Genomic DNA, 14,015 nt, shown 5'->3' with positions numbered 1-14,015 from the left:
CCAGGCTTGGTCCGAAACCAGCCATCATGGTTTGTAAATAAAGCTTCAACCCTGACATTCTCAGCTTAATTCTTGGGAATTTACAAGTCACCTCGTAATTAGGAAATAAAAAATGTGATCAGCATGGAAAAAGATCTAAAAAAGCAGGGATGATGATCTTCTTCTTCTTCTTCTTCTTCTTCTTCTTCTTCTTCTTCTTCTTCTTCTTCTTCTTCTTCTTCTTCTTCTTCTTCTTCTTCTTCTTCTTCTTCTTCTTCTTCTTCTTCTTCTTCTTCTTCTTCTTCTTCTTCTTCTTCTTCTTCCTCCTCCTCCTCCTCCTCCTCCTCCTCCTCCTCCTCCTCCTCCATCATCCATTATTGGACATTGGCGATCATGTTGGCGATCCTATTTTTATCAACAGCCACACAAAAAAGTGCTGCTGAGTTTTGTCCAAACCGATCCCTTAGATTTTGAAGCCACAATGTTCTTCTTCTGCCTGACCTTCCTTTGCCTTCAATCTTTCCTTAGAGGGTGAAGTGAACGATGCCGTATTTTTCCTGGGTGTTGCATCCCATATCCAAAATATTCTAACTTTCGCTTTTTTATGGTTTGGATGATTTCCCTCAGCTTTTCCAAGCGGCTTATCCCCTCGTTTCTGATTTTGTCAACCCAGCTTATATGTAACAGCCGCCTGTAAATCCGTATTTCAAATGCCCCTTTAAAAGATTAAAAACTGCAAAATGACTCTAGGAATAAGTGAGTGAGAGAGAATTAGAGAAAGAGAGTATGTGAAGCAAACCAGACTAGGATTTGTCCAGGATGCTTAACCATGGGTGGGGGGTTGCACTAGATGACCAATAAGGTCCCAACTCTCATTATCTGTATCTGTACCATGGTTTATTTAGCCCCATGTTCTGGGTTCACGGGTGAAGCCACACAGTTGCCCCTGATTACTCCAAAATCCAGCTTGATCAGCTTTGCAAGGCAGAATTCAGGTCAGAAAGGCAGCAGGGCCGAATCCAGCCACAGAATTTGCCATGCCAAGCCGGCTCCGCGTTTAAGCTGCAGGTATCATGAGGAAACCCATCCGCCACCCCCCCACGCCCCCTTAACAGCGTTAGCCACACCCAAGATGGCGGCCGCCTTTCCTGTCTATTTCCCCCCCTCCCTTGGCGAGCAAAGGCAGGCGCGCGCGCACCCTCCCAAGATGGCTCCCCCGCGTGACGAATTCCCTCCAAGCCACGCTCAAGATGGACGTGGGACCCCGCCCACTCGCCTGAGGCCTAGCGGAGAGAGCCGGCTGGGGGAGGGAGGGAGGAGAAGGGCAAAAAAAAAAAAGAAGGCGGGGCGCGTCGCTGACCCCGCCCTTCGCCGCGCGGCGCTCGTCGCGTCCCGTCGTGCGTGCGTGCGTGCGTGCGTGCTGGCGTGCGTCGAGGTGACGGAGCGGGCCGGACGCGTCCCTTTGTTGGCTCAGCGGCGCCTGTGAGGAGCGGGAGCGGCGGCGGCGGCGACGGGCGGGCGGGCGGGCTGTGGCGATCGGTCCGCCGAAAGGAAAGGAGGCGGTGCAAGGCCGAAGAAGCCTTCGGATCCCCGGTCGGGTGGTGGTGGGGGGCGGGAGGAGAGGAGGCGCCGCCCCGCTCGCGGGCCCGTCTCGCCGCCTCGCGTGCTCCGGCTCTTCTCCACCCCCCCCCGCCCCGTCCGCGCGTTCGCGCGCGCGCCCTCCCTCCCTTCCCTTCCCTCGCTCGCCCTCCCGCCTCCTCCTCCGCCGCCGCCGCCGCCGCCATGGACTCGGACGAAGGCTACAACTATGAGTTCGACGAGGACGAGGAGTGCAGCGAGGACAGCGGCGCCGAGGAGGAGGACGACGACGAGCCCGACGACGAGGACGACGACGAGCCCGACGACAACCTCGACCTGGGCGAAGTGGAGCTGGTCGAGCCCGGGCTGGGCGTGGGCGGCGAGCGCGACGGGCTGCTGTGCGGCGAGACGGGCGGCCTGGGGCCCGGTGGTGGCGGCGGCGGAGGAGGAGGAGGCCTGGGCGGCAGCGGGCTAGGCGGGCCGGGCTCTGGAGGCGGAGGCGGCGGCCTGGGCCACGAGCAGGAGGAGGATTACCGCTACGAGGTGCTGACGGCCGAGCAGATCCTGCAGCACATGGTGGAGTGCATCCGAGAGGTCAACGAGGTCATCCAGGTGCGCGTGCCCGCCGCGCGCCGCCGATGGAGGAGAGAGAGAGAGAGAAGGGGGGCCGCGCGGGCTGGAGCAGAAGACGCAGGCCCGGCGGGAGGGAAAGGAAGGGAGGAGGGGCGCCGCCGCCGCCGCGAGGAGCGGCGGGAGCGGACATCGCCAGCCACGCCTTCCAGGGGCGCTGCTGCTGGCTGGAGCTGGAGCCGGAGCCAGGACCCCCTTCCTCTTCCCCCCACCCCGCAGGAAAGGGCGAGTGGATCCTTGCCAGGCCGAGATCAGCCCCCACCCACCCACCCACCCTCCGCTCTGCTGGCTGGAAAGATCTCCGGCCTTGCAGCCGCAGCCTGGGAAAGAGAGAGGGTGCTCTAGAGACGGCCAGAAAAGGGTTAAGGTGCCCCCTCCTCCTCCTTTGTGGTCACTGTGGTGCCCTCCCCTTCTAGAGGCCGGGGTGTGTGTGTGTGTGTGAATTGGGGTCCTTAGCAGAGAGAAAGGATAACTACCCTCCCCCCAGTTGCTTTGTGGTCAGTAAGCCTCCCCCTCCGCCTCTTCAAAAGGGTGAATCTGGGTTCTTAGCAGAGAAGAAAGGATAACCATGCCCCCCCCCTTGATTTGTGGGTACTAAGGTTCTGCCCTCTCCCTTCAGAGGGGTGAATCTGGGTGACCACAAAGCAACTGTGTGTGTGTGTGGGGGAGCATGGTTATCCTTTCTGTTAAGAAGGACCCGATTAATCCTTCTGGACCACGCTTTGTGGGCACTCAGTTGCCCCCACCCCTTTATAGGGGTGAATTGGGGTCCTTAGCAGAGAAGAAAGGATAATCCACAGTAGATGGGTTGCACAAGAAATGCATGAAGGTAAAGAGCTTGACGGGAGGGGTTTCGGTGCATGCCAGGTAAGCAGCGACTGGTCACCCCGCCAACCCAAACGGGGAAAATGGCAAAGGCAGAGTCATCGCCCTCCTATTGGTATCACCCAGAGTGGGGCCCAGGCTTTGTAGTTTCAGCACCGAGGGAGGATCTTACTTTATGTTCTTGGAAGGGTTTGTGTGGTAGGGAGGCTCAGCCATCCCAGTCCTGCAGTTGAGTTGATACTGGCATGGATCCTTTTGGGTGACCCTGGGCAGCTGCTCAGGATGGCAACATGACAAGAAGGGCAGGGCCCAGGAATGTGTACCTATGTCTTGGCATTTTTTTTGTTCCGCAGGACTGTGTACACAGTTGTTGAAAGGGATTAGCTCAGGTTGGGTACGAGTTAAGTCCAATATGGAGTGGCGTTTCCGTTGGTACCAAAAACATTCTAGAAATGTGATAAGAGAGATGGTGTTTCTTATTTCCTGGAACTTTCAACAACCCCTTATTGTGGGCAAGTGTATTTTGCATAGGATTGGCTGTCTGTTGAGATTGTATAGCTTCCTGTTGATGTCATTGATACAAATGGGGGGACTAAAGTTTTTTAGCATTTGTAAATACTATTTCACGTCAGGGTTATAGTTACAATTACACGGTTATAGTTCACATATTGAAACGTCACATTGCTGGCTCTGAAAACAATCCCAGATTAAAGGCTTGAGTTATTCATAATCTGGGCATTTTATACCTTCCAGCTGAAACTGGCATCCAAAGTTGCACAGGGTATAAACAATAAAATGGTTTTAGCACAGGTGTGTAATTACATTTCCTGTTGCTAAGTAAGCAAAGATGTTAATTCTGTCTAGGAAGAGTTTGCTCTAAAGATCAGTCTTGCTCCTGCAATGGTCAGGTTGACTTGTAGGGAACAAGCCTTCAAGACAATTCAAATTAAATGAACGCGGTCAGGAGGTGGACTAATTGCTAAGTTTTAAGCTGTGGAAAAGTTTTGCCTCTAATTTGCATTGAGCTAATGACAATTGCTGAGTGCTAATGACGGATAGGCTTGGTTAGAATTGATTTCCTGGTTTTGTTTGAAAACTCTCCTGGTTTTAGCATAATGACTATTTTGAGACAGAGGTGCATATAGAAACATGTACACATTTTTATCAATATTTTCAGAAGGTAATCAGGAAACTGAGGTTAGAATAGGATGGTGAGGGGGGGGCAGAATAAGTGCCCACATCTTCCAAGGATGACCATGTCCTGTGAAGAAGAGGAATGGTAATCTGTAATCCTGTCATGCCATAAATATGTCCAATTCTGGTGGGTGACCTATGCTCAGTGGATGAGAAAGCTGTATTTCTGCTTCCAAGAGCTATTCAGATTCTCAAGAATACCTGAGCAGCAAGAGGCCCCTGGTCTTCTCTTGAGTGAGCATTCAGACAGCCCACAAGAGGCTTCTGTCCTTTCCTGTGTAAATATTGCATGGTTTATCTGTAACATTGCATACCTAAGACCTTGTTGAGGTGCTGTTGACGTGGCTTGCAATAAAAACCCCTTTCTATCCCAAGTTTCTTTAGGGTTGGCTTGATGGGCCCAGACATTGGCGTTCATGTCCCTGAAACTCTGCAAATATATACATACCTATTTTTTTTCAAACTTCCAAGGGTCATTCATGATATGTTAGGCGAGAATGACAGAGGTCAGTGAACTTTAGTCTGTATTTTAAAGAACTCTCCTACGATATGAGTTCTTCCTTGTCCCCTTCTGTGGTTAGCACTGCCCGCAGCCTTATGCTTACCTGGAGATTTGCTCTGACTTTGGGAAGGTGGAAAACACCTGAACTAAACACACAGCGGTGATTTACTTTTGCATTGAGAACTCACAAACAAGGTGACGGTTAATTCTCTAAAGACTTGCTAAGGGAAAGGGAAGAACAGCTTGACCTGGATGCCAAGAACTGTGTGGTAGTTAAAGCTGGGTGAGTAATTGTGGGTGTGGATGGACCATATTCCTTCCGCTTTCCAGTTCTAATTGAACAGGCCCAAATCCAGAGCTTATCTTGCCCTAATCTTCGATACAGAGGCAAGGTAAAGATGGACAGTGAAGGATGTCTTTGTGTCTGGCAGGTCCAAGGTCAGATTTAAGAAGGCCTTGTTAAGACAACTTGGTTAACTGTCTTATCTTAGAATGACTGGGTCTTTATATGAATGAGTCGCTCAACTTTTGACCCTTGCTGGTGCTTGCTGGGTAGTTAAATTTTATTCACGAAATAAACATTGGTTTGTCTCTTGGTTTCTCTTCTTTTTGTTTAATTTTGGGATTGAGAGAGGAGTTGAGTTGCCACTCTAGTCAAATGAGGTGGCTACTCAGGAGGACTTCATGGTGGTATTTCGGTATCCCAGTGCTTAAATGGTACCTGTTATTGAGAAGGATTCAAATATTGCCTGGAAACCCTGCAAAATTAATAGCATCAGGTGATTTTTATCTCTTTTTATGTGAATGTGCATGCATTCCTTTTAGATAGCTGGTATTTAATGTCTTCCAGAATACTTAACGCAAGGATGCTATGTCAAGTCTCTGTGTTTTGGCCCTTCTTAAATGTAAAGGGGCCAGATTCCTTTTTGTATTCAAAAACATGTTTTAAAATTTTGAAACATGAAACCTCTTAACATTTCATTTGCCTTATTTCTTTTTTTAAGGCTGTGGAGAAGAAGAAGAAAATTGAATATGAAATGTGTTATGTCTAGTATGTACACACCATTATGGCCTGGGGTCCGATTCAAACCATTGCTACGTTCTTGGTTTGTGTAGTAAGCTTCAAGCTGCTCCACTGTACATAAGAAACTCTGTTGCTTACCAAAGGATTGTACTCTCAGCCCTAAACTGCAAAGCTGAAAAACATCAGTCTCGACCAGAGAGTTTGGTTGTGGTCCAAAACCCTCAATGGGAGACTATTCCATCCAGTTGTGAACTAATTTCATACTGATGATGTCTAGATATGCCAATCTATTGTATCTATTAGATTGTATCCAATTGTACTACTCAAAGGTCTCACAGAAACTTCTTAGCAATGCCATGTTTTTGGAATTCTGATTTTTAACCAAATTTGTTACTCTGCCCCCGTTATCCCAAATGGGAAAGGATTGATGTTAAAAAAAAAAAAGGTTATGACCTCATTATTGCCGTGATATCCTCAGAAATCAATACTGACATTTAGGTTGAATATTTGGAAGGGTTTTCCTGGTGGTGCAAATTGCAACACTAAAGTTTGTACTAATTGCAACACTGTTGCCATCTTTGTGTTAACCTACAATCAACTTGTTTACTTTTTTATACAGCTGTCTCTCTCTCTTTTTTTTTTTTTTTACAGTGGATTGAAGGTAGACTCATATTTCTCTCTGATAGCATTGGCTGTGAGAATGATTAATTTATATTTTGTAGTGAATAGGAAAGCAATACGTTGATGCTGGAGAATGGAGGTTTGGGCTTAAACTGTAGGTTTCTCATTAAGCGATGATGATGATGATGTGACTGGTGGACTTTGAGCCAGCCAGCCTTTCACACAGTTTTCAGATTAAAGTGAGCCTTGGGAGAGGAAGCAACGTTAGAACAATGCAGAAATACGCAGCTAAGTTTGGAAAACACTATCCCTGCAAATGTCTGTTGGAGATTCTCAGTCATCCAAGTCAGGGTGGTCCCAAAGGTGCTTTTTCAAGCGGCAACTGGAGTTTCTGGTTTTTCTTTGAAGAGGTTTCGCTTCTCATCCAAGAAGCCTCTTCAGCTCTGACTGGATGGTGAGGAAAGTCAAAGCTGAAGAAGCTTCTTGGATGAGAAGCAAAACCTCTTCAAAGAAAAACCTGAAACTCCAGTTGCCGCTTGAAAAAAAAACCACCTTTGGAACTCTCCCTGCAGTTAGCAATTTGCCATCCTCGTGTTCCCAGTTGCACAAACGTACCTAATATTATACGCATGTGACATTTCAGTGACATGGCAAATCCTGTATTTTATCTCATTTAGATTATGCTATATTCTAAGTTATTTCTTAGTGTCTACGGCTGTAAAATAGAGCCTGAACTAATTATGACAGCCGTCCCAGAAATTAATACTATGAGTGAAACGATCGCTCGTAAGGTTGAAACGGCCTTACAGATCCTGGATATATTTTTAACTTTGGAAGGGCTGCCTGCAGGGGTTGGACAGCTGTGTGTGTTTTTTTTTAAAATCACTCGCAGTCTTAGAGCAACAGAGTAGATAGATTATCATGCTAGCACAGATCTAACTAGAAAAGAAATGTTATATAACATGTTGCCTTAGAATAAGATGACTGAACTTGGATGTTTTTTTTTAGGCTGCAAATATTTTCTAAATAGGTAAGGCTTTTGATTAACGATTAGAGTTAACAGTTCTTTTAGCTGTATTTTGAGAAGGCCTGTGATATTTATCCTGAATTCTGTAGAGATTTTTGTAAAAAAATGCTTCGGTTGCTAACATCAAATTAAATCTTTTCAACATCCAATTTTATCTTTCATGTAACCTTGACACAGGATTGTTTGGTCAATTCATTGTTTTGAGAAGTAAAAAACAAAATTCCCACAGAAGTCATTGGCAAAACATTCCTGTATTATTTGCCAAGCAAACTGCATGGATATGTCCATGTGTTCAGAGCTGATTTTATAGACGTATTTGTCTTACATATCGTAAAAATAGGCTTGAATTATATTTAAATTAGTCTGTATTCTGTTCCCATTTCTTTTGCATTCTTTGGTGTTCAAATATAATGGTATTCCTACCCATAGTATAGATGTTATATTAATACATTTAATGACTTTTACATACTTAATCTCTGAATAAAGTTGAAAATTGCAGAGGTTAAAACCTTCCAAGATGGGAAGGCTTTTCATTATTGCATGAACAACAAATCCTTGGAAGATACTTTTTTTTTCTGAATAAAGAGCAATAATCCTATAACTAATCAAACACATTCAAACAAAATCCTTCCTCAACCTGATAGGATATGTAATTCAGTGTAAGAAAGTGACTTATATTGCTCATCTGCCTGGCTCAGCCTTACTTGCTTGGATTCCATTTCTAGGGCTTCAGACAGGAGTCTTTGCCAGCTCTTTTTTGCAAATGCGGTTGAACCTGGGATTTTCTCCATGTGAACCACATATAGCAGAGCCATAGTTCCATTTTCAAGGAACATCTGTGAATGTAGATTTTTTTAAAAAAAGTCTGAAGTCTTGAAAGACAAAATTCACTTTTTCTTCACAACTGCTAATAGATTTCCTTGGTGGAGATCATTTAACTTGGTCGATCGTGAGTTTTTCTAAGCCATTTTTGCTCATTTTTCCTCCTTTTGTTCCTAGCTGTAATAATAATTCTGGCTTTAATGAACAGCCCGAAGAGGTAAACATTAGCACTAAAATAATACAGACAAGGACCTGACCCCCCCCCCTTTTTTTTGCATATGGCATATGAGGCAGAATTGGGAGAAAATACATGGAAATACTGCCAGATAATGTCTGCGTGGGATTGACAGCCATATAAAATTTCCTTTCCAAGCAGTCTCATCAGTAAATAAATAGGTTATGGTGTTCTACATTTGGTAGCTATGGTATTGCCTGGGTGGAGAATAGAACTTCTAGTAGTACTCTGGTATATTCCATTCCAATTTCTTTCACATCTTCATTTATTCAGTGACAGCAACTCCTCCAAATGCTGTATAGTTATGCTTTTTTTTTTAAATGACTAAGTTTAATGTGAGAGTAATCTCCTTTGTCAAATACATGTCCTCGACTTAATGACCACAGTAGAGCCCAAACTTCTGTTGCTAAGCGAGACATTTGTTAACTGAGTTTTGCCCCATTTTTTTCTTGCCACGAATGTTAAGTGAATCACTGCAGTTGTTAAGCTAGTATCATGGTTGTTAAGTGATTCTGCCTTTCTCGCTGATCACACAACCCCGGGACACTGCAACCGTCATAAATACGAGTCGGTTGCCAAGTGTCTGATTTTTAATCATGTCACTTTGGGGGATGCTGCCGTGGTCATAACTGTGAAAAACGGACATGACACTTTTTCCAGTGCAGTTGTAACTTGGAACGGTCACTAAATGAACTGTTGTAAGTCGAGGACTACCTGTACTCAAACTGTAAACGCTATTTAATGTAAAATAAAGCCAAATGACAAGACCAAAGGCACACTGCTTATCTCTCAACCCTCTTAAATATTGGGGCTCCTTCACAAGTCACGATAGGGTGGCATCTCCCAAGAATTCTGGTTTTCTGGTGCATCCGTTTTTGATCCGTTCGGTTTCTTCTGCCAGAGTTTTACCATGGTAGGTAAACTAGAGAAAGCAGATCTCTTTGGTTAGTTCTGCAGCTCCCTCTTCCAGGAGGAACGAAGTGGGAGCTACCTTTTTGCATGCACGAGTTTGCTTCTCTTGCATTAAGCCAAAATTCCCAGATATTTTGTTTATTATGAGATGTGAATGCTCCTGGTATTTGTCAGCTGGGCTTAGGTATTTGTTGTGCCAGTAAGTCCAGTTGCACAATGAAACATTAAACTGACATTTAATAGCTAAGAGGATTATACTTATATGCCTTACCTGCCTTTCTATTTGTGGAAATCTGCACTAGTAATCCTTTAAAGTTTCATTGGGATCTGTGGGGTATGTAAATAGCATGGAACATTCAAAATAAAATCTGGATTTATTTATTTTTTTAAAAGGCTAGTGGACTCTTGAGTTAGCCTGTTGGAGCCTGGTCTTAACATTGCCTGAATGTGTTAAAAAAGAAAATGAATGAAAGCCAAACACTCTAGATCTAGTTTATTTAGTGGGTGGGTGAGTCCCCATTTTTTTACAGGGTCCACGTTCTCTCTGGTTTACCAATAAAGGAGATTATTTGCAGCTCAGGGTTGAAAAGATGCTCTCTGAGATTGGTGGTGTTTCTTGCAGACTGTTTCATTACTAGCACTGATAACGTTACCTAGTTCGGATAATGAAGCATCTGCAGGGAAACAACCAAGCTACCCCACAGTCCTCCTCTTCCACAGACCCTACTTCTAATCCTAGTTTGGGAAATGAAACATCTGCAAGACAACAGCCAAGAGCAGCATGGACCCCACAATCCTCCTCCTCCTCCTTCACCCTTCTGACACTGATGATATTACCTAGTTGGGTCATGAAACATCTGCAAGAAAACAACCAAACTCAGAGAGCACCAAGAATCCCATAGCAGTTCTCCTCCTCCATTGTGCAAATCCCACTCCCTTCTAACATTGCTGATGTTACCTACTTGGGTCATGAAACATCTGCAAAAAAACAACCAAGTTCAGAGAGCACTGTGGATCCCACAATCCTCTTCCTCCCCCCCCCAACTCCCTTCTAACACTGATGATGTTACCTAGTTGGGTCATGAAACATTTGCAAGAAAACGAACTCACAGAGCCCCAAAGGACCCCCCACCCCCCAATCTCTAGTGTGTTTTTGAGAACTGGGGAACTCTATGGGACATATTCCATGGTGAGAAGTGTCATAAGAAAATTTCAGGTTCCACAATTTTAGATTGCACTCGCTATTGACCAGTGCTAACCATGCAACTGGTTTCAGCTTGGATTTGCCTTTGAAATAACTACCCCGGTTATATCAAATATACTTGGGAGTTTGGGGGGGGGAGAGGGGGAGGAATGAAGTTTTGGGAGAAATGGCATAGCTGCTGCTCCCATTCCTTAAAATGATTTTCCTTCTTCCTCTTCTAGAATCCGGCCACTATCACCAGAATACTCCTCAGTCATTTCAACTGGGATAAAGAAAAGCTGATGGAGAGGTAAGTGAGGTGGTTTCTTTTGTGTGTATATGGTGAACTCTAGTTTTGTCTCGGTTAGGGATCCCCAAACTTGGCAACTTTGAAGACCCGTGGATTTCAACTCCCGGAATTTACTAAACCAGCAGCCAGGCTGGCAGAGGAATTATGGGAATTGAAGTCCATAGATCTTAACAAGTTGCCAAGTTTGGAGTCCTCTGGTCTTGGTGAATGGTGACTGAGTGAGCAGAAAAGGCAAGGGTTTGGCTAGGAGAAGCTTGTTCTCAAAAGATTATATGTCAGGGGTTTATTTATTTTCTTCCTTAGAAGGCAGCCACCATGAGTCAAGATAGCTTCACAATAAATATTGCAACATATGCAATATTGGTTAGAAATTTATTCCTAAAATTGATTCTTTATCCTGCAACAGTGAGGCAATGATGCAACGGATTAATAATATAGCTAAAGAAACTCAAGCAGAAAAAAAAAATAACTTTGATAATTGCTTGGTCTTCCTCCTGGGTAGTCAGAATAGCAAGAACTCAACTGTTGTTGATTCCTATATTCTTTCAACAAATAAAAGTAGAAAATGGGCCATGTTTGTGAGCCAAGCCCATCATGCCTTGACATTTGAGGCAACTTAGAAATCAAAGAAGCCTATTGAGGTCCCTTGGGAGGAGAGGAGGAAAAATGTCTTTACTTGGGCCAGTTATTGGAAAATTACATGGTTTGGACTTTTGCAAAATTCCTTACACAATTCATAATTTCAGCCTGGGTGGTATAATTCCATATCTCTCACAAGATACTTAAAAACCACGTGGTGCCATTATGCTATTATCCTTAGCAAAGATGCTAACAATTCAGAATTTGTTATGGAATAAAGTTAAGATATTTGTAACATGAGATAAAAGGGAATTGTTTGTTTAATTGGCATAGAGACATAAGCTTCAGTGCTAGCTGCCTTAGTATTAGAGCTACTTAGTAAAATTTATGTCAGAGATATAATGTGGTTTTGGCCTTATCTGTTGGGTGGACCAAAATATGGTTGCTTAGTTAACAGACTGGTGAAATGCACCCTAGGTGAGTGTGACAAAGAAATCCAAACTTGGAAGTGCTCCTAAAAAGGCTTTATGAGTTAAACGCTTAACTAGCAACTATAGTCATGAGCCTTTCTTATCAATATACTTAATTGATTGGCTTTATCTAATTGTAATCAATCATACTGGCATTTTCCAACAACCTTCCCTAGAAATTTTGGAATTGCACCAAGCTTTGAGAGGATGGCCTGTTCATCATCTCTTGAAATATTAGGGCTTTGCAAGCATTTTGAATACTTTTCATGTGGGAGAGTTTGTCTACAAGCATTAATCTGTGGAAGCAATGGTATTCACTTTCAGTTTTTGTTTTACAATTTCAAATCACTTTTTAAGACAACATGGGAGGCTAAATGCATCCAGTTTGACATTTTTTTCAGAAGCGTAACTTGAGATGCTGGTATATTTCTTTGGAGAGAAGGAAAATGTTGTGTTATCTATAACAGTTCTAATTTAATGTTTAACTGCTGAAGGCAACGTTATACACACGGGGCCGCATCCGTATGGCTGAATATTTTTTAATGTGTTTATTGATCGGCAGTGGGTCATCGAATTGATGTTGAGTCTTTGTGATGACATTGATGTTGAGTCTTTGTGATCATGTTTCTCCAGGATGTTCTATTCCTGACCCTTCAGGTCTCCCAACAATTTTCCCCACTTGACATTGATTATATCAAGAGTTGCATTTGGCGAGATGGAAGGCATCTCTTTAGTTACAGCTTGTATTTATTTGTAAATTTAATGTGATTGTATATGTGACTCTGTGGGGGGGGGAGGGGGGAGAGAGAGGAGACACACCCATTAGATGCTTGCTTACACAGCAACAGGGATTTGTGCCCTGAAATGACTCTTTGAAGCAGGGTGGGCCACTACTTTCCACAGTGCATTTTGCAGTTTTAAAAACAGAAACAAGAGCAATAGTTTTGTGGATTTAGAGACCCAAGACCATCTGCCTCTTTTAGCTAACAGATGAATTAAAACACAGAAAGTTTGGGCCAGTACAGGCCCCAGAGCTGGAATTATTTTCAGGATTTTTCTTTTTAAAAAAGATGGATTTTTCAGAGATTTTTTTTAAAAAATATTATTTATTAAGCTTCATTCTTCTTTGGGTAGGTACTTTGATGGCAACCTAGAGAAGCTGTTTGCGGAATGTCACGTCATTAATCCTAGTAAAAAGTCTCGAACACGTCAGATGAACACCAGATCATCTGCGCAGGACATGCCGTGTCAGATCTGCTATCTCAACTATCCGAATTCGGTGAGTGCCTTCCAAATTGTGCAATCTATAACTTGAATGAAAAAGAAAGAGAGAGAGAGAGAGAAAGAAAAAAAGAAAGAAAAAAGAAAGAAAGAAAGAAAGAAAGAAAGAAAGAAAGAAAGAAGAAAGAAAAAGAAAGAAAGAGAATGCTGGTTTTAGATGATTTTGAAAAGCATTCAGGAAGGTTTCTGTAATCCTCTGTGTAAGGCCTAGCTAGCTGTTGATTAGTCTGACATGATCTTTGTTCTTTAACTATTTGTGTAATCTGCAGGCGTGCTTATAGATAAAAGCTAAGACCTAAAATACACCAATAAATGCCAGATAAATACCTATTGGTAATATCTAAAATCTTGAGGGGAAAAAAGAAAAATGCTGCAAGAAGCTATATGTTAACAGAGATATTCAAACTCCTTCTTCTGCAGTAGAAGAGAGATAATTACATACCAATGATTCCGGTTCCCCCTCCCCCTTGTTAAACATCTCCTAATTTCATTTCCCTTTCCTGTCTCTCTCCTTATCATAACTGTCTTGTGATCAGATTTCTGCTTCTTAAAAGATCTTTGAATATGCTCCACCTACAGCAAGTAGATCTCACATAAGATCGTTGAAATTCGTAATCATTGAAATGGTTGCACAGCTTCTGGAGTAGCAGAATCGGAAAGTACTACACTGGTTGTACATTTAAAGTGGGAGAATTGTAAAAATTCGGAATCGGTGCCTCCCAAAGTTACATATTTTGATCACAAAAATATTTAAAGGGATCTTTCTGGATCAGGTCAAGGTTCCTCTGTATAGGTTGTCCTCACCTAATGACTGGTCACTTTATGACTGTTCTAAGGTACAGT

General features: G+C 43.5%; 1 protein-coding gene and 1 long non-coding RNA gene across 3 annotated transcripts in view; one reads left to right on the top strand and one right to left on the bottom strand.

Annotated features, from left to right (window-relative positions):
* Positions 1–14,015, bottom strand: part of LOC113425338 (uncharacterized) — a 370,548-nt gene that overhangs the window by 299,927 nt on the left and 56,606 nt on the right. The window lies entirely within an intron of this gene.
* The window catches only part of ARIH1 (ariadne RBR E3 ubiquitin protein ligase 1), a 29,147-nt gene continuing 16,537 nt past the window's right edge, over positions 1,406–14,015 (top strand). For both annotated transcript variants that reach the window (XR_015750773.1, XM_026687449.2), the window contains exons 1-3: positions 1,406–2,169; positions 10,775–10,842; positions 13,026–13,170. Coding sequence is in view for 1 of the 2 variants with exons in the window: in XM_026687449.2 (XP_026543234.1) it covers positions 1,762–2,169; positions 10,775–10,842; positions 13,026–13,170 (621 nt within the window). In the remaining variant the exon portion in view is untranslated. The remainder of the gene's footprint in view (positions 2,170–10,774; positions 10,843–13,025; positions 13,171–14,015) is intronic.

Source organism: Notechis scutatus, chromosome 11, assembly GCF_049901735.1.
Source record: "Notechis scutatus isolate UNSWTSFEM ecotype Mainland chromosome 11, rNotScu1.2, whole genome shotgun sequence".
Lineage (NCBI taxonomy): Eukaryota > Metazoa > Chordata > Lepidosauria > Squamata > Elapidae > Notechis > Notechis scutatus.
The sequence above is the reverse complement of the archived record's forward strand: the minus strand, read 5'-3'. Positions and strand labels throughout refer to the sequence as shown.